Below are 21,670 nucleotides of genomic sequence, written 5' to 3'. Positions count from 1 at the left end.
AATCCCCTGTCTGGAAGGGAAGGGATGTTGGCTCCCACCCCAAGAAAGGTGATGGCTAGAGGCCTGAGTGGCATCCCCTCATGGAGGCCATAAAGAGGTTAGAGATACAGGTATCTCAAGAACTGTGACAGCTACATTCTGGATGATACAGACTATAGATGTATTCTGAGTGGCCGAGTGTCACCTCTTTAGTTAACAATGTATTCACGTAATAACAGTTATAAAAAGTTTATTTATTAGTAGGTCTGCTGACTTCTTAAATATAGTTGTCAGTATTAAATCATCAGGCACACAAACAATCTAGCTGGGAGATACCTATATAGTGATCTTTTATAAAAAATTGTATTGTACAAGCACCAAGACTGATAGAATCATTCCTGTTAATAAGGTACTCATTAGCTCCAAAAATCAGTTATCAAAACACAATACTCTATATAAACTGTTAAAAGAAAACAACAGCCATCTGTCAAAAAAACCACACAGGGCTGACACTTTAATAGTAACCATAACAAAAAATGAAAATAAGTACAAAATGGAAGCACTCAGTCCTACATCTTTTCCAGCTAAAGATGCTGAAGGATTATCTCACTGCAAAGCTCTTGTATCCTTCTCTCAAACAGTCAGAGGGTGAACATAAACCTAAGTGGATTTGGTCTGATAAACATCTTTTCTGGTGACTTTAGGGTTTTCTAATGTATATACATTTACCTAACACTTTCTAGTGGTGTCCTGACTCACCACTATACAAACAAATACTGGGTTCGCTGTTTTCTGTAGGTTTGCCAAAAGCTTGTTGTTAAAATTTTAAGTACTGACTATTTTTATTTGGGATATTGATTTACAAGCTAAAGTTTTCCAATTAAAAATAAACTAGTGAACCCTACATTTCAGATACTGGTTTGAACCTCAATCCTGCTCACACTGACACCAATGGGAGCAGAACTGAGCCCTGGATTTTTTAAGTAAAGCATGTGTTTAAAATAAAAATAGTCTCTGACTGCATTTCTCTGGAAGAAAGTTCTGATATTTGCTCCAAATGCAGATTGAAAATATTGCTTGAAGCTTCTTTAAAATCCCTAAAACATCAGTCATAATTGCAAGAAAGGTACATTCACTAAGTAGAGTATTTATTACATCTTTGCTGCTAGGGCTGAATTAATTTACCAGTGTATCTAGTATATTGTGAAATGGATCCTGCTGAACAAACAAATGAAAGCAATGCTGTACAACGTGATCTGCAAGACATTTCAGTGCTAGGATCCCTTTAATATTCACACACAATCCCTTTGTTCTGCTCAGCAGGTCATCATGGTGTGGTTCAGCTATTCAATTCCGGGTGTAACCTTTGAGTAGTTATGGAATCAAATAAAGCTTTCAGCTACAGTAAGATGTTAAAATCAATTATTTTATAGCTTCCCACTTGGCAATAATAACTGTGGATTTTAACTACCAACCATTAAACTGAAGCTCAACAGCATCACTTACTTATCAAATTCCTTCCATGCCTTGATTTCTGTGCCCTCCTGTTTATTTTGCTTTTTTGGTAGTGGAAGTTGTGAAACAAGTTTTCTTCTCACACCGGGCAGTGACTTTAAATAGGAAGAAAAGAAAGACCGAAGAGGCTTCAAACTGTGGATGAAAGGACAGTGTAAGGGTTAAAAATCACCTCAAGCTAAATGATTGACAGGAACAGTTTAATATATCTGTGAAATAGGAGATTTGATTTTCTTTACTCTTTCTTTTAAAAGTCCGGTAAAAGGCGGCATGTTTGCAAATTTTAGAAGCAGCAGCAAAAATAATTAGGACTAGTGGCTTGCAATACCATTCAAATGAACAGCAACATCCCATTTTCATAAAGACTTCAGGTCATATTTGCACACCTTATGCAGGCAACACTTTCACTGAATCCAACAGGTGATTTGATTGAGTCGGATCTGTGGGATTTGGTACTTAATATTTTTATTTCAGATCTGTCCCAAACCGTACATATTCTCCTCACAGGCATCACAATAATGAGTCAGTGATACTGACTGGTAGCAGTGGGAGACATTACTAATACAAGTCTCTTCCCAAAACCTCAATGATATTCTATTTATCAACATCACTAGACTATCAGCATGTCACTAGCTACTCCTCAACAGCTTATATTTTCAGAACACTTTGCACTGACACCATCAGCCTGGAGTTTCTATTTCACAGATGGAGCATTCTTCTTTATCGCTCATTTTACAAGCAAGTTTGTGAACAGTCTAAACTCACCACTGCAGTGAAGTTATAACTAATCACTACAGCATTTTGTTTTTTCTCCCAGATGAGGGAAAAATCTATTTTTTGTTCTCTTAGTCCATTTCAATGTATTGTAAACTCCTACAGAGAGTCAGCTGTACAAGTATAAGATTATTAAACATGAATGGGATATTTTTCATATGCAATGGAATAGCTGTCTCAACAATGTCTGAGATTGTCAGCCTCTCCAAATATGAAGAGTCTGAACATTAAACTTCAATCAGTAAAATGAACTGATCACATATTGGGATACATTGCCTTTATTTAAATACACAAATAAAACCTGGTTATCAAATACATTCACTTGTATGCAAGGAAACTAAGGCAACGGTTTTAAAGCTTAACTGAACCCCTCAAAGTACTGCAAGTATCCCTTACAAATATATAGTACTTACATGTTAATTAATCCGTGGGACCCGTTTGGATAGATCAGATAACATGAAGGGATTGAGGTAATACCAAGTTTCTCTAGAAAAGCCTTATCAGAATTCAGCACTCTCTTTACCATAATGTTTTCATACTGAATCAAGTCTAAGATCACCTGGGTGATGAGAAGACAACACAGGAGAGTTACACACTGTTCAAAGAATATCCAATTCTTGTAAAAAAGGACAAGTATATTACAGGGAGTGCACCATACTTTTAAGTAAACTAAGCTGTTGATAGAACCACCTTACTATTCATCAAGTATATGTATATATTAGGACTGTCGATTAATTGCAATTAACTCATGTGATTAACTCAAATTAATCGTGATTAAAAAAATTGTGATTAATCGCAGTTAAACAATAGCATACCAATTTAAATTTATTAAATATTTTTGGATGTTTTTCTACATTTTCAAATATATTTATTTCACTTAGAACACAGTATACAAAGTGTACTGTGCTCATTATATTTTATTACAAATATTTGCACTCTAAAAATGATAAAAGAAATAGTATTTTTCAACTCACCTCATAAAAGTACTGTAGTGTGATCTCTTTACTGAGAAAGTGCAATTTACAACTATAGAATTTTTTTGTTACATAACTGCACTCAAAAACAAAACAATGTAAAACGTTAGAGCCTACAAGTCCACTCAGTCCTACTTCTTGTTCAGCCAATCGCTCAGACAAACAAGTTTGTTTACATTTATGGGAGATTATGCTGCCCGCTTCTTATTTACAATGTCACTTAGAGTGAGAACAGGCATTTGCATGGCACTTTTGTAGCAGGATTGCAAGGTATTTACATGCCAGATATGCTAAACATTCATATGCCCCTTCATGCTTTGGCCACCATTTCGGAGGACATGCTTCCATTCTGATGATGCTCGTAAAAGAAATAATGCACTAATTAAATTAGTGACTGAACTCCTTGGGGGAAAATTGTCTCTCTCCTGCTCTGCTTTACCACATTTTGCGCTATGGCAATCTCGGATGATGACCCAGCACACGTTCGTTTTAAGAACAATTTCACTGCAGATTTGATGAAACGCAAAGAAGGTACCAATGTGAGATTTCTAAAGATAGCTACAGCACTCAACCCAACGTTTAAGAATCTGAGTGCCTTCCAAAATCTGAGAGGGATAAGGTGTGGAGTGTGCTTTCAGAACAGTTAAAAGAGCAACACTCCAATGTGGAAACTACAGAACCCGAAACATCAAAAAAAAGAAAATCAACCTTCTGAAAATGAACATGCGTAGGTCCCCACTGCTTTGGATCGTTATTGAGCAGAACCCGTCATCAGCATGGACGCATGTCCTCTGGAATGATGGTTAAAGCACGAGGGGACATATTAATCTTTAGCACATCTGGCACATAAATATCTTGCGACGCCAGCTACAACAGTGCCATGCAAACACCTGTTCTCACTTTCAGGTGACACTGTAAACAAGAAGCGGCAGTATTTCCCATAAATGTAAACAAACTTATCTGAGTGATTGGCTGAACATGAAGTAGGACTGAGAGGACTTGTAGGCGCTAAAGTTTTACTTGGTTTTATTTTTGAATGCAGTTTTTGTACATAATTTTTTTAATCTCTCGACAGCCCTATTGTTTATTAGTATTCCAATATGGACACTAACAATTTCTGTTGAACAGAAATTTTACTTCACTGGGAGAAACTATTTTTTCTTGTCTTCTGAGCTCTATGATTTTTCCTTAACCCATTCTGACTTTTTTCCCCCTCAAGTCTCACATGTCTGAAGACCACATGAGAGAGAGTGATGAAATGTCCTGGAGAAGCCTCCAAACACAGATGATAAAATGATATTTGTCACACACCCACTGGTTTGTGCTGACATGTTACATACATACAAGGGTTTTAAAGCCAATTTTTCAGACACTGGCTTCCATTTTTCTGAGCTCTAATAATTGTAGGGACAATTATTTGACTCCACAGTTTAGATGTCAAAGTTTATGACTTGTGGACACAATCAAGGACTTGAACGTCTACATCACTTGAACATTAACTCCCAAAATTATGCTTGCAAATATGCAGGCCCAGTTAAGATTCCAATGAACATTTGGCTCACAACTCTCTCTCCATTTCAGTCATTCAAGGTCCCATTATTAGAGCCATCTTCCTCTCCTGCCATTCCAATGACTGTCCTCCACAAATCTGTCTATTGGCTCACTCTTACCATATCAAATCAAACTCTTAATTCTCATCTACAAGGTCCTCAATAATCTCTTGTTTACTTCTCTTTTATTTTCCACTCTTCCCAATCCTCTCTTTTCACTCCCCCCTTGTTGCCCCAACACACTTGGCTTTATACCTTCTGCTATGCTCCTACGTTACCCCTCATGCTTGGGAGGTACTCCCCATAAACATCCACAAAGCCACTCCATTACTCTCCTTTGTTGTCAAGTTTTTGTAGGCATTCTGGCAGTTAGGCTGCTGGTGCTTGGAGATCACAACCTATCACTGTAGCCAGAACTCTCTCATTGTTTCCTTACATTCCTCCGTCAGTCTGTCTGCATCCATCTGTTGTCTCTTATCTTATACTTAGATTGTAGCCTCTTTGGGGCAAGGCCAGTCTTTTTGTTCTGTTTGTACAGCACCAGGCACAATGGGGTCCTAGTACGTGACTGGGGTTCCTAGGCATTACAAATAAATAATAATACAAATAAGAATATGCTGCTTCCTATGCCTTAAACTCTCCCCTAGATCCATTCACCTCTCTTCTCCAGCTAGCTCCTTCAAACCCATCTCTTCTCATTAGTGATAAACACCTAAACCTCCCTCTCCTGAACTATTCTGCCATGTGTTGTGTGCGTGTCTTGTCTTATTGAGAGTGTAAGCTTCTAGAGGTGATGTGTGTGTCTATTTCACTTAAACACTGTATGTAAACTTAGAACACTATACAATGTTAGTAGAATTTCCATTCTTGACAGCAGATACCATCAGAGTATCTTCCATTTTTCAGAAGGCAGAGAGCAGAAGGCAATAAGACTACAGAATGGACAAAATAAAATGCGAGAAGCTTTGTTACTGACACCTCCTTGTATCTCAGTAATGTCGATTTTCCACAATTAACCACAGTGAACCAGCGCCTGGGAAGCAGTCTGCTTCTGAACCTGGTTCCCAAAGCCGGCAGCACTCCACACTCCGGTTGTGCCGCTGGCCAGCTCCTAATCTAATGTAATTAGAAGTGTCAAACACACACTGCACGTTTCTATACAGATTATGCCTAGTAATCATGCAATTTGTTTTCGTTACTTGTCCTAGATTTCGGCAGTAGTAGAAAACTAACAAAAGTTGTGTAGGCTAACTGCAGCTCTTTAGACTGTGAAATGGAGCCAAACCAAATTTCATAAAAAATTAATTCTCCACCTCCTCATACTTCAGTTCAAGATGCTGAAAATATTTACTATCCAGTCTACACTGGAATGATGGCACAACATTTTGTAAGTGTCCTTAAGTTTCACATTTAATTATGCAATGTGGCACATAAAGCTACCCCATTCATGTATAGCAAGATTTATACGCAGGGGTAGACTGTCATCTCCTCAAGGCAAGGACGATGTTGTCTAGCACACTGCAGCACTGGCATTATCTACATCTCTCCCACCAAGCAGCTTGTTTCAGTCTGGCATTTTGAATCCCATAGTGGTTTCAATATTGCTCAAAAAAAAAAAAAAAAAAAAAAGCTTGTCCCCTGTGCAGCACTCCAATATCCATGGTTAGTTAATTCGTTGTTGGCCCTTTCCTGCTGCAAAAGACCCTGCTGTGTTCTGTACTTGGCACATCCAAAGGAAGGCTAAGTACCCAGAGGGGTTCTTACCTCACTTACTTGTTACAATGACATATTTAACTGCTTCACTGATTGATATCAATCACACACAGAAATCTGTTAGAAGATTTAAATGGGCAATTAGGCCCTGACTCCAAAAAACATATTAGCAGCTTGGGCCAATTTGAGACATTAATATGTATGAAAAACAGCATATTACCACATTATAACAGCATACAGGATATGCAATACCCTAAACGTAAGATCATACAACTCCTGAAGTCTCTACTACACCGCAGCACAAACTGAGCTAAGACCATCATTATCCAAGAGTTCTACTACAATATTCTGCATTGTCTTGGTTTTGGTGGCTTTTTTATTTTAATTAGTGTGGTGTATGGACCACACAGACACACAGTAGATCATACAGATTACAGTAAAATAACGATGTTGCAAAAGCTGACCAAAAGGAACAAACTTTATGAATGGTTCTCTAATAGTGATAAAGCAATGTCATTCATGATCTGACATATTTTTCCTGTGATGATGTGAGGTTTGACAGTCAGAAGTATTTTGCTAATATTGAGGAGGATAAACTTAACTTCCACTAAGGCATGAAAGGAATCCAAATAGCCAGAAAAGTAAAATTGCATTTCTTTAAAAAACACACTCCTCTGTGACTAAAGTAAAAGCCAATGTCTTATGGCATCACATGGCTTAGTCATATTCTAAATGCATATGATCTGGCTTTCACAATTTACATGCCAATCCTGCAAGCAGGCGCACCTTTATTCACATGAATAGTTCCACTGACTGAATAAAATACAACCTCAATTGTATTATTCATGATTTAAATATTGGATTAAATTCACAAGTCACACATTACCTCTCTCCCAACATAGGAGTTACTACTTTCAACCACAATGGCAGTATAATGATGACTATTCTTGTCAAAAAGAGAAGCAATCTCACTGGACCTTTTAAGAAAAGAAAAGCTATTTAGCACATGAAGAATTCAATGTTCTCATTGGCCACAACATGAACTTACTCAAAGTATTTGTTAAAAAGAAATACAAAAACCATTCTTTATCCTTGGAAACAGTCCTGACATTTTATTTGAGTAGCATACTAAGTGTACAATATTTTCTGTTATTTCAAACAAGATTCTTACGGAATTGGATCCAAGGGAGGGCAAGCAGGTGGTCTTGATTCTTGGGAATGGTTCTGTAGAAAATCAATCATCATCTGACGAACGGTTTGGAGCTCACGATCTGACCCTGCTAAAAACAGATAAATAAAGAACTATTCAGAAGACAGAAAAGTATCACTAAGTTCAGGTTGTCTCATTCTCTGTTTGAGGGGGTTTTTTAGTTAAAAAGCTAGGTGACAATGTTTGTTTTAGGAGGGGGTAGAAGTACTTTTATTTCTAAGATTAAGTTTGCGGACTTTTTGTAGAAGTTGTTTTCCCCAAGAGATTAAAAATACCAAAGACATTTCTTACTCAAAATAGCTCACCTGCGTCTCATCAGTTTCATCTTCAATACACGATCATTTTGCTTCATCCTGGTCTGCACTCACACACAAACAACACTTGTAGTGGCAGGAGTTCAAGCAGCTTTTTTGCAACAGAGATGTTCAATGACCAAATGAACGCTTTCTGATTGTATGCTGGCTAACAGCAAGCATTGAACATTTGAGCCATTGGTGTACGCTCTTAACAAATGGCCCAGGTAAGGTAACAGCCAGCCACAAAGGGCAATACATACTGACGGGGTTTTGAGTTTAACCTAAGGTTTGAAATTGGGCAGGGGGGCAGGGGATTCCTTAAACTTTTTTGCCAACAGGAGCAACCCACTCGCAAACCCTAAAAATAGCAGGTACAATTGCAATAATATTCTACCAGAAGGGTCAATGGTGCAGGTGGTCTGTTTTCTGACCGCTGGCCTTTTATATGTTAGTCCATTTGAAAAGATGTGTTACTTTAGTCTGTAGCCAGACCACTTCACAGTGTGACCATATCAGAGCCATAAAGTCCAAGGTTGTTTAACATTTAAATGAAGGACTTCTAATAAATTCAGGTGCTGGAGAAAGTAGAGCTGGTAAATCAGAAGGTGGAAATCTTCCATTGAAGTCAGAGCCAAGCAAGTGCTTCAACAGGGACACCACGCTGCTGAGAGGTATGTGTTTTTTTAATGAGATATAAAATGAAGGATCTGCCCACTTGCAGCAATAAAATACTACAACGTATTTTAAAAGCACAGAGGTGTTAACTCTACCGTCCCGGACAAATGTAAACTCTAGCAATTACATTCTGCCATCTAAAATTTCCCCTGCAGTTTCATTTGCAAAGGATATTTTAACCTTCTATTCTAAACAGTTGCTTACTGTGCTGTTAAACAGCCCGTGTATTCCACCTAGGGATGCCTGAATTTTATTGATAGGTAAAGAAATCTTGTTTATTATATAATGTACTCTGGGATAGTAGGATAAATGCTTTTGAGATAGGTTAGAGTGGGGTTTTCTTACCTTTGTAATTTTCCCCAGTTGTGAACTGCTTTGTAAATGCTTTGAAGTACTGTGGGGTGAAAAAAAAATATTCCTTTGAAGATAACTCATGGCTCAAGGGGAAAAAGTACTTCAGGAAAGCTCAGTTCAGAGGCAGAACACAATTTCATGAGTTCTTGCTTTTTACAGTTTTAATTCATCACATATTGTTATCCAGCTTACAGACAAGCAGAATATACAACTGAAATTTTACTCTTGCCTGGTAAATTCCAAGGGCTGATCTTCAGCTAGTGTGGGTATAATGGTTGCTGATTTACACCAGCTGTGGATCTTGCCCACTGATCCTTAAACAATCAAACTCTTATAAGTCAAAAATTTCTATAATTTAACAAACTAGTAACATAAAATTCCATATGGATTTTCTCAGGAAAAAACAATTTTCAGAGGCATTTTGAAAAAATTCAACTGAAGTCTCCAACTTCATAGACAAGGTTAGGATTGAGAGGTTGACTCATACTGATGATTTACTTAGCAATACTATTAACTGATGGATGCACTTGATAGATTGGACAACTGGTCTGAAATCAACACAATGCAAGTCAATAAAGACAACTGCAAAGTTTCACAGGAAAAATTAAATGCACAAATATAAAATGGGGAATCACTGGCTAGGCAGTAGTACTTCTGAGAAGGAGCTGTGGGTTACAGCGGATCACAAACTGAATAGGAGCCAACACTACAGTGCAGTTGCTAATACCCTGGGGTATATTATTAGGAGTGTCATATGTAAGACACAGGATGTGATTGTCCGGATCTAGTCGGCACTCGTGTTGCCTCAGCTGTGTCTGGTTTTGGGCCCCACATTTATAGGAAACCGTCCAGAGCAACAAATATGATAAAGAAGTTTAGAAAACCTGACCTATGAGGAAGTGTTAAAAAAATGGGAATGTTCTGAAGAGGACATAGTAAATCTTCAAATATGCTAAGGGCTGTTATAAATAGGATAGTGATCAATTGTTTCTCATGTCCCCTGAAGGTAAGACAAGAAGCAATCAATCTGCAGCAAGGGGGTTAGGTTAGGTATTAGAATAAACTTTCTAACTAGAAAGATAAGTAAGTACTGGAATAGGTTACCAATGGAGATTGTGGAATCCCCATCACCGGACAAATGCCTGTCAGGGATTGTCTAGATTGACTTGGTCCTGACTCAGCATGCGGGGCTGACCTAGATGACCTCTCGAGGTCCCTTCCAGCCCTATGTATCTAGGATTCCATGCTAAAGAATACTGCTCACACCCTAAACATGCTTAACTCCCTCTAGTGGTTAAAACAAAACACATAATGCAACATAACTTCTACCTATTTTAAAAAGCAAAACATACAGTGCTTTGGGAAGAAATGAGTCAGGTTTTGGTCTCACCACATGGTAAAAGAAAACAAAAATCACCATTTTTCCCACCACCAGAAGAACAAACAGTTTTTGTATTATAACACCTCTCTTCTGCCTTCTCACCCTACAAACTTTTTATTGAGATTCTCCTTGTCCCCCATTTTATTCTCATATGGGGTAGATGATGATGATGACGACGACACACACTAGGGAAGATCAGTAGTATGGCAAAAACAGAAGTTCATTTTCATCCTTAGATGCAAAATTTCCGTATTAAAACACAGTTCCTGATTCTCTTGGCAAACAGCAGAAAGTATTTTTAAATTCAATTCAAGTGAACAGTGAAGTAAAAAGTTAAGAATGATATGAGGCTAGTGAAGGATTGAGGCGAAGATTACAAAAAACTAACACACACTCTCTCATTAAATCAGCTACTTGATTCCATCTTTGTCCCTGATGTATCAGTTTTGAACTACTGGATTTACCCTCATGTCACTAACTGAAACAAAATGTATAACTCTATTAATGTTGTTTACTATATATGGATCTTTACATATTTAACAGCCAACAAAAATATATTGCATCCAGATACCTTAGTGATAGGAAACACAAAGATGCTTTAAAGAATATATTGCTTCCTGGGCCATGTGTCTTATGTTTGAAAAATTCTAATTCAGCGTTTAGGACAATCGTAAGTCCAGCTGATTCAGATAATTGCATCATCTATTCCATTCTATTGATTAACAGAGCCTGAAAGCATCTTTTATTATAATCACAAGAATCTTTGCAGAAGAAAAAGCAAGCACCCAAATCCAAGAACAAGTACACAATATTCTGGGTAAATAAGTTTGCTCTGTTTTTAACTACAGGTAGGAGGTTCAACAGTTGTAGTTTGGAACATGGAATAACAGAAACTGTTTGAGATTTATAACAAGTATTTTTTTACAAAATGGAATGACCACCACTTGCCTGATGCTGTATATTGTGTTACTTACCCTAAAAGTTGGATAGTAGAGAATACCATATTCTTTACAGGTCTCATAGTTCTCTTCCTCCCCGCAATCCAGCACACCAATCCTGATGGCAGGTTCCCAGTCTGAAAATAAATAAAAAACACATTTACTTTTTGGTGCAGTGGTGACCAGGCATCCTATCTTAGGTCATGCTCTGGCTTCCATGGAAGTCAGTGGCAAAACTCTCACCAACTTAAATGGGGTAGGATCAAGTCATAGGTCTGCGCACATCTGTCCTACATTTGCACCCTCAATAATAATTTGGCTGATGAATTTTGAAGACTAACTAAAGATGACATCTACCACAAGGAGAGAAGTATTTTCAACAAATCTAAAGAAAAAGAAACCCAAAGCAAACAATTAGACTTCAATCTCAGGTTGCTGGCATTTACTCAGTCCAAGTGGATGAAACAGGGCCCAACCCAACACTAACAAGTGGTACCGTATTCTCTGGTTTATCCTGTCAGCTAAGCTCATTATTCAGTTAATTGTATTCTTCATGTCAGTTTTCCAAGATGAACATAATGGTCACCCATCTGCATGGCTTTCAGTTACATGGTTACATAGATGATGTATAATCTATCAGAGCTGATGGTAACATAGACCTGCTTTTTGTTGAACTTGTAACTTATTCAGAGGCTTACAAAATGGTGCAATGCCTAATTAAACCACAAAGCTCACATTTTGATTAATGAAAGTGCTTTTAGATGTAAGTACTGTCTGAGGGCATGCTGGATGGAACTGGAAAATATCTGAGCAAATACAGCACCATGAAGATTAACTGGGGTGTAGTTTCAAGTTTTGTAAAGAGTTTTATTGAGAATAACTACAAATATTTAGAATGAGAAATCGCTTGAAACATTCTTACACAAACCATTTTGATGAGAGAACCTTTGGAGGCCTTTGATAGTTTGTTTCTTTCCCCCTTTATCGGTATTTTAAAGTAATATGGTGAAGTACCTGCTGCCAGCAAACATTTAAATGTATTAAGCTTCATTGCTAAGAGATACCTCTGCATTGTACAGAAAAATATTCAATCTTTTAAAAATAAAGTTCTGTTGCAACTCCCACTCCCCAACAACCTTCCTCCCCTACCTATCTAGAATAATGGAAGAAAACAAAGGAACATTAAATGTCCATAACTAACCCAGAGAAGTTTGGAAAACAGCCATGACAACTCTGGACATCCTCAAGGAGGGAGCTTCAAAAGCCAGCCCTCAGCATAGAAAAGGTCCCATCACCAGCATGTCCTCCCCCCACAACAAGAAACAAGAACTCAGTGGGGGGAGGAATAGCTCAGTAGTTTGAGCACTGGGCTACTAAACCCAGGGTTATGAGCTCAATCCTTGAGGGGGACACTTAGGGATCTGGGGCAAAAACCAGTCCTGCTAGTGAAGGCAGGGGGCTGGACTCAATGACCTTTTGAGGTCCCTTCCAGTTCTAGGAGATAGGTATATCTCCAATTATTATTATAAATAGCGTATGTCACTTTTCTTGCTGTACCATCAGTTTTATCATTCTTTAGTGGCCTTTAAAGAAACTTGTGTTTCTTGTTGGAGGCCAAAGATAAAAGGCTTGACATTTGGAAAAGGATCGTTATCACTCATTTTCATTACTCATTTTGTTGTGTGATAGAATACGCTTATTAGGGATGAGTGAACTGGCTCAGATAAATTAACACCATTGTCCCTCAAAATTTTCATCCAAAACTTTATTCAGATATTTTTTAAGACGTTAGCTCGACCTATTTCCTCTATTGTTTTTGCCCACGTATGTCCTCCAGGGACCGTGAAGTGTAAATTCCAAAATGCTGAAAATCAAGCTGTTCTTGTGAGATTTCCAACTCAATTTTGCAGCTCCAAGTAGCTTGGATATTTCATACAGACATCCAAGCTTTTGGAGCCTTTGGTATTCAAACACACTGTTGACTTTTAAGTCCTATGCCTAGGTGTGGTACCAAAGCAAACGGATACATTCACGTTATCAGCTTTGCATCAAGAACTTTAGAATTGTCAGTATTTTTTTGTCCCAGAGTTCTAAACTTAGCAAGCACAAGAAGAGCTAGGTAACTTTTACTGTAATTAGTGCAACCTTAATGTCATGTCAAAATTGCTAGACTGTGAACAAAACAAGTGTACAAACAATTTTTTTTTGGCTATATCCATAACTTAATAGGATGTAGTCTCTCTTTGGCATTGACAGAGGAATTCTTACAGCAGTATCATAACTCAAGGCATTTTCCAGAAGGTTTTGTTTATAACTAATTCCATTCTATTTTCATCTGGCAGACTACAACAACAGTTTTAACAGACAGCCTCAAATATTGTTTTGTAGGCTCAAACTGGATTGTTCATGCAGTATTCTCACATCACACCAAAAAGCGTCTGACAAAAAGTGTCAATGCTTGCTGTCCTCAGGACAACGGAGGCAGAGACTTAAAAAGGACTTTCCATTCAGTGTGTCAAAAAGGTGAGATCGGGAAAGTTATGGTCTTAATAACTGCCTTTCCTAAAGTTTATTTCTAGGCAGAAGAAATGACTGCTGTTGCAATCCCTTACCCAATTAAATGCATGCCGAAGTGGTACAAGTTTTTAGTACTCTGCACTGAAAGTCTACAGCATAGTTTACAAAACTTAGAACCAATAGTATACAATTGTTCACACATGTCTTGCAAGAATTCTAAATCTTTCTATCCTGGTAAAATTATCATCTAGCTCTGAGAAAAAAGCAATAATATGTACAGGAAATAGTTTCTTTTGTCTTCAGGTACTGACTGTTGGATTGAAGACCAATCTGAAATACAGTCTAATAATCTCTGGATACTTTATATGTTGGGAGTCAGGAATAAAGTCCATAATTATGGAAGCAGAAAGCTATTGTTCACTTCTCCTAAAAAGAATAACTTGTATAATATTGCTGACTTAGAATGGCTGATACAGTCCACATCTGCAGATCAATATTTTCAGCATAACAATGTGCTCACCAAGCTATTCCTTCTATAAGAATAAAGCATTTGTTTTATTATTATGAAGGTAGGATACCCATCTAAGAATAATCAGGGATTTTTCGTTAGTGATAACGCATAACACAGTATGAAGGACAAAAGGAGAGAAAACTTTAAAATGTCTGCATCATGATCAATAAGCAAAATCATAGTGACATTTCATGCCATGTTGTGCAATCATTTAAATCCGACTAGCTTCAGTAGGTAATTTCAAACCCTAATAAAAACAATATCATACAAATTGCACTGGAACAACAGATCACATCATTCTGAATTCTCAAATTGCATATAACTAAACTAATGTAGTTAATACTATCATCCAGTTGGTGTAACAGATGGCAACCATACACTTGTTTGAGGAAAAAACGTTTTAGGAAATATTCACCATGAAGAGCTGTATTAATGTTTACTATTCCAGTTTCACAGTGAAACAGCTCAATGACATAAGATACAGTAATACACCTCCCTTCTTGCTGTCCTATACAAAAAGAAGTTGTGGAATGCAAGCATCCATCTGTAGGAGATACTGAATTTTATCTTACAAGTTATTTTTCCGTGTAGGTGCAGAGATGAAGCTAAGGCTCTCCCTCCCGCTTCCCAAAAGTAAACAATAAGGCCACGCACTTAATAGGGCTTATAATATTTTAAAAGCAATTCACAGCTGGACACAGTTTTACAAAGTTTGGTGGTCACATTTTGGTAGTCACACATTTTATAGAAACTGCACTTCAGGACTTGATGAGGGTGGAAAGCAATTTACAGCTCAGGTTCTGCTAGCATCATTGTCTCTCATTTCCAAAAAAATCTGTTTATACTATGCAAAGAAATGGTGCTGTCATAGTCATGCTAGAAATGTCTGTCAAGTGTGGTGCTGGTAGAACCACATCTGGTGTCTGATCACCATTTCTGAACACTGCTGTAGCTAGCAAAGTTCTGCAAATGTAGACAAGACTTAATCTGTACAATTGTTCTTGGATGCATAAGAATACAGGAATTTTCTTTTTAAGCCACTCCCTACTACACCAGTATGTCGAAGGAGAATCCTCAAGTAGTTACTTTAAAATACTGAAAGAAGAATCCAAACAGCTTTGGCAGAAGTTGAAGATACATCTGTCACTATTAATGCTAGTGTCTTTGGGAGTTTTTTCTTTTACGAATTCCTGTGAATCAACAAACTCCTTTAATTAAAAACGTACTAAAGTTAAACTTGCCTCTGCGTCAAAGGACATGAAAATGTCATTAAGTTCAAAACTTGATCGACATTTCTATGCCAGGCTGCTTTTGAAATTTAGCGTGACCTTTGTTTTTCTTTGAAAGCACTCCTGCATTTTTATCAGGAAGGATGGGGCAGCTGATTGAGAATTTCAGTTGTGGTGAACATGCCGACAGCTGAACAGGCGCCAGCAGTAACTATAAGCATCCTAGAACAGATGGACATGTATTCACAGGAACACAAAAGATACAACAGACTATTTTATCAAATAAAATGCAAAATTTAAAAAAAAGTTTGGCTTCATGGTATCTGTCTCATTCAACTTTTACCACTCCTCCTCCCTTTTCCACCTGTCTTGATCCCCCTACACACAATGAACAGAAGCACTATAAACCTAATGCAAATAACCTACTTTACAACAATGCAAGCCCATCACTAGCTAAATACTTGGGTTAAAGAGCACCAGCTGGGATGCATGCAGTTTAGCATTCACTTCTGTTAAAAGAGCCTTTAGTTTTCTAAGGGAAGTGAAACCCATGCTTCTGTTCACCTTTGTAACACGCAGCCTAAACTGTACACATTTCATTTGCAATGGCATTGCAGCCTACAACACTACTGCATATTAGATTTTAAAGTGATATTGGTATTACCGGAAAGGCCCAAATAGATTTCAAAGAATGCAGAATGAAAAATAGTACCAAGGTTTTCCGATGCTTCATTACTAAAGAGTTAAAAATTTAACATGCCACATCTCACATGCCAAATTTAGTCCAGTGCTTCCAAAGTAACAGCAATACTTTGCTATATATTTAAATATATTGGAAATTGTTCCAAAAATGAAAGTTAGGGATATCAATGGAAAACAATTTCTGATACAGATTACATTGGAGGATCTCTAAGTACCTCATGTAGATCCTAAAATGTGTGAAAAAGGAAATTCAGTAAAATTATTTAAACGAAGACTATTACTACTTATTCTGAAGAATTTTCCAGCCTCCCTTATAGATCCCTGCAAATATAAAAATACAAACAATAAAAAATTCAAAGGCTGGACAAATTGACTGTATTTAGATAAAATCTATCAACACTTAATATTCTAAAGTATCCAACATATCAACATCAAAACATTGCTAAAGAGGGAACACCTTTTCACAAACCTTCTTCTCTTATATACTACTGGCATTGCAGTATTCTCCATTATTAATTTTTAGTAACAGATACGACAGACCCTGCAGGGCTTCCCTTTATTAGTATTCCCTAATGATCAGGTGTGGAACTAGCATGAAAGTCTATTCCTGTACTATACAGCTTCTCCTGAAAAGGTGTTCATTTAAGAAACAAGAAGGAAGACATAAGTGCCAGCTTTGGCAGCAGTGGGTACAGGGTTTTTCAGTTATCTCTGCACTGAGAACTATTATGTAAAATTCCAGGCCCAAAGCAAATTTTACAGACAAGTTTTAATTGCCTTTAAAAAATAGCAAAAGTAAACTTAAATAGAGCAGCAGTCCTGGAAACTGTTTTAATATTTAGTATTTTAGCAACTGGGCACCATCAGGACCAACTCCAAAATTAATTTTAATGTTTATTTTGATGGAAGATTAGATACCTAAATGAAAATGTAAGTTTTGATGCTCCATCAGTGTATGTGGCATTGCATAAAACAGCCATGGTTCCTGCTTTCAGTTTTTGAAGTTTGCAGTTGTTACTGCAGAATTTGAGACTTTCAGAAAAGGAATAAAAGTGAACTACACTAGCACAGGCCTTCTCTATATAGAAAAGCTGCACCATTTTAACTAGATCAGTAAAAGCGGCTTTAGTTCAATCACTGCAACCCCCTTGTATGGACACTGTTTCTGTATAAGAGTGCCTTATATTGATTTAGAGATCCATATGTCTTGTCAATGTGGTAACTACAACTGAAATACCTAATTTAGGTTGTAAATCACATCTTTATTTATTTCAGTGTAAATCTGTGTGTGGGAATTTATTTTGGCTTAGGTGCCCTATTTTGATATAACAAGTCAAAATATGACTCTCTTCATCTGAAATAAACGTGTCCACACTCAAACTTTCCTCAAAATAACTAAGAGTGAATTATAACCAATTTGTTATTTTGGTTCCAGTTGTCATGTAGACAAGCCCTAAGAGCAGCCACACAAAGGGGATGAACCATATTTACAAAACAAATTCCTAACTCAATTTAGTTAAATCAGTACAATTTACTTATGTGGACAAGTGCCAGGAGATCTGAAACACGTTTTAGTATTTGAGTAAAACACCCATGAAAGATAAATTGAAGTAGTCTCCCCTGTGTAAAATATTTTCCATTTCCTTCCTCATTGTGGCAGCTCACACGGGTTTCCTACTAACACCAATCTTTCCAGACACTGAGACAGAGAAGTTATTTCAGACACTGCCCTAACCAACTGCACTGTTAGTAGTGCCCATTTTGGTCTGGCAAATTGCTAATGCAATAAAGTCTGCCAATCACAAAAAAGTAAATCTTTTAGGGGGAAATTTTCAGATGTGGCTAGAAGCACAAATCCCTCCTCCCACAAGGTGCTCCCCACAACCCTGCAGTTGCTCACAATAATATAAATAAAGTTTCAACAAAGGTCTAAACCTAGGAAGTGCTGAGCTGAACTCTATGGCTATATTTGCAAAGAGCTGCGAGCTCTGATGCATTTAAAGCAAAACGCCTTTTTCAAAACTAATAATTGGAACCCATATGGTGCTGAGTTAAGCACAGACAATGGCTCCAAATAAGATGTTCCATTAAAATCAGAATTTCACAAGAGAACAAAGGTATCTTTCCTTACAAGTCCCAACATGCACAGATTTCTCGGGAAATCACCCCATTTTGCTATTAAGAGTTGGAAGATCCTCTCTCTTCCACCATCTCTCTTTCAAATTCCTCTTCAAACCACATTTCTACCATTCAGTCTATCAAGCTTAATGCACCGCCCAGGTAGGGTGACCAGATGTCCCGATAAAATCGGAACTGTCCCGATATTTAGGCATTTGTCCCATGTTTGGTTGGGATGCAATTTGTCCTGATATTTCACACTCTGGTTTGTTTTGTTGGTTTTTTTTGCTCCGCCGGTGACCCCCACTCCCATGTGTCCCGATATTTTCTTCCTCTCATCTGGTCACCCTACGCCAAGGTAGTTTTCTTTTTATAAAGGTATTTGCATTTGATTGGTCATCAGTAATGTCATATTGGACTGAAAGCAACTTGTGGCAGCGATCTCTTCCGGTGTATATTCTCTGTGGCTCTGAGATGACTGTCAGTGCTAGTTCAACGAGTAAAAATAGTAAAATAATAATATCTTAATTGACTAAATATACACCACACCTAGGGAAAGGGGTAACACAACTTTTTTGGCACACAAATCAAATACCGATTATTACAAAATGATTCTGTCATGACTGCTGGCACATTGTGCAGTCTCACACCACACACACAATGTCTGCCTATTTTCCCATTGTTATTCTTATCCAACACTCCCTTTTGGAATGAAGCACTTATTTTTGCTTTGTGCTGGGACCTGAGTGTCTGTATTAACTGTAAGAGCACAGAAGCGAGAGATAGCACTATTAGCAGCCACACTGTGTAAGAGTCACTGTTCCAGAAGGCCACAAGTGAAAATTCATTACAGTGTCAAGTAATATGCGAGAAATACATTGAATGTGCTGCACATGGATCCACCCTGCAGATTAGCCACCAGTGCTGTCTCAAACTGGGCTAAGGTTCATCCATTTAACCAGTCGGTTCTCAAATGTGGCTTTCAATTCATGTTAAGGGAAAGGCAAACTCATGTCAAGGATGATATAAATCTTGTGGCTGGTGATCCAGGAAGCCAGTCTGTGGATGAAAAATTCAAGTGTTCTGGACTGGAGAAGTTTAAAATGTTGCTGAAAAAGTTATTAGTAAGAAAATATACATTTTAACTATAAGCAATGAAAGCTATTTTTATGTAAAATTAACAAGGTGCCATGCTGATATATAAAAATAATAAAAGGAAATTGTTAACACAACACCCAAAAGAAAGCCAGGCACTTTTCATTAATCAAATATTATACATTCATTAATGGGATCAGAAAGTTAATTCCTGGGGGGCAGCACCCGAGTGAAAACCTATTGTTAATATAGGACTATAGCATTTCATTATAAGGAAATAAAGGTGGCTTCTCAAGACATACATGCTCAGATTGTTAACAGGAATTTAGTACAGTTGACATACCATTTGACAAAATTCTGTTCTATTCAGGTTCTTAGGTGGTGCCCATCATCAGGGTATCTGAGCACTAAATCCCCACGCCTCTGAGATTTTGGCTTACAGTTAGTTTGGATTTTTACAGTACTTAATTCTTTTCTATCTTCATTCCTCTATACAGCTCTATGCAAGTGTTCAGTCTTCCTTTTTATATTAACAAAGCTTAAGTTAAGTGACAGCACTGCAGCTCAAACTATTATTTCGTTATTTGTTTAGCTCTCAAAATAGGGTAGGCACTTTACAAAACATACAGAAGATGCAGTGCCTGGAAGCGTTTACAATCTAAATATACCACATATGCTGTTAGAGCTTCTACTTGTACACTGTGAAGCACCTGGATACTGGATATTTGCACATACACAACACCCCAGCAGTGGAATTCGCTTCTTCATGACAGTGAAAGCAGCGATTCTTTTCTTCTTTTTCTTCCAAACTTAATTTGAAAATATTATTCATTATTTCTACTGTTGTTGCCATTTATCACATATTGCTCCTTTCTGGGCAGATCTTTGATAAAGTGACAAGTGTTTTGCAAATCCACAAGTAAATAAAATAAAGCGGGGGCAAACTGGGATTTGGGGTATAATGTTGAGGTAGGTCCTGATGTCCTTGTCCAGGGTTCTGCTGGGGTGTGTGCAGCCCCTACAAGTGGGGCAGATGGAAGTTGGACAGGTTAGGGGAGTTTGCTATGGGGACTGAATCGGTGATGGGATGGCGGTGGCTGCCATGCTGTACATTGCTTGGAGATCTACCAACTAAAACCAGCTCTCTACGTACAGTCATATGTTGACAGTTGCTTATTATGGTGGCTAGCTGTGTGAATGGGGATTGTGGGGGCGGTAGGATCAGTGGCGTTAAGGGGGGACACCCCATTACTTTACACATCCCAAAGCACAGATCTCACGGGCAGGGCAAAGCTGATGCGGGTGGAGGGGCTGGGGGGGAGTAGGAGAGGCTGAAATCTTCTCTCGCATGTGCAGCCAGGGCGAAGTGCTGCAGTGGGGGCGAGGGGGTAGGAAGCGGGGGGATCTCCATGCACATCCCCAGCCAGAGCCTGCACGGGGGAGGGAGGGCAGAGGGGCACGTCCCCGGCCTAGGCGGTGCGGAGGAGGCCGGGCTGGGCTCCCCGGGGCAGGGATCGGGGGGCTCCGGGACTCACCTTTCACGTCCCCGGCCAGGGCCCGCCAGGTCGGGGCGAAGCCGATGCAGTGGCCGCACGACGAGCTGTAGAACTGCAGCACCCAGGCGGCCGAGGAGTTGAGCAGCGCCCGGCGCACGGTGCCCGCCTCCAGCACGGTCAGCGGGTCCTCCCCGGGCCGGTACAGCCGCGCCGCCTCCCCGCCCAGCCCGGCCGCCGCCACCAGCCCCAGCAGCAGCAGCGGGGCCGGGGGGCAGCCGCCGCCTGCACCACCCGCCGCCATGTTGGGAGCCGAGGGGAGGGGGAGCCCGGCCGCCGCTCGCCCTAGCAACAGGCCGGCCCTGGAGACGGGCCTAGGCCACAACCGGCACCGGGCTGGGGTTGGCACGCACGAGGGGCGGGGGCAGCGAGACACGCCCCGCAGGGCTTCCGCACTGACACGCCCCTCGGATGAGGGGAGTCACTCCGAATTAGCGCCCCCTCCTAGGCACATTTGACACGCACGACAGATAAGGGGGGAGTCACCCCGAATCAGCCCTCCTCCGCACTAGGACTTCTGCACTGACTGTCCCACAAATGAGGGGGCGTCACCCCGAATCAGAGCCCACCTATCCACACAGGGCAT

The 21,670-nt window shown here is 39.0% G+C and overlaps 1 protein-coding gene across 2 annotated transcripts in view; it reads right to left on the bottom strand.

Annotated features, from left to right (window-relative positions):
* Positions 1-21,384, bottom strand: part of QSOX2 (quiescin sulfhydryl oxidase 2) — a 37,157-nt gene extending 15,773 nt beyond the window's left edge. The window contains exons 1-7 of one of the 2 annotated variants that reach the window (XM_044992148.1): positions 21,067-21,384; positions 11,396-11,496; positions 9,032-9,080; positions 7,677-7,785; positions 7,392-7,482; positions 2,682-2,827; positions 1,486-1,629 (exon numbers count right to left, since the gene is read on the bottom strand). In XM_044992148.1, coding sequence (XP_044848083.1) covers positions 1,486-1,629; positions 2,682-2,827; positions 7,392-7,482; positions 7,677-7,785; positions 9,032-9,080; positions 11,396-11,496; positions 21,067-21,328 — 902 coding nt within the window. In that variant the 5' untranslated portion in view covers positions 21,329-21,384. The remainder of the gene's footprint in view (positions 1-1,485; positions 1,630-2,681; positions 2,828-7,391; positions 7,483-7,676; positions 7,786-9,031; positions 9,081-11,395; positions 11,497-21,066) is intronic. The other variant, XM_044992149.1, reaches the window with a different exon arrangement.
* Between the last annotated feature and the right edge of the window lie 286 nt (positions 21,385-21,670).

This window comes from Mauremys mutica, chromosome 18 (genome assembly GCF_020497125.1).
Source record: "Mauremys mutica isolate MM-2020 ecotype Southern chromosome 18, ASM2049712v1, whole genome shotgun sequence".
Taxonomy (NCBI): Eukaryota; Metazoa; Chordata; order Testudines; family Geoemydidae; genus Mauremys; species Mauremys mutica.
This window is presented reverse-complemented; position numbering and strand designations above follow the sequence as displayed.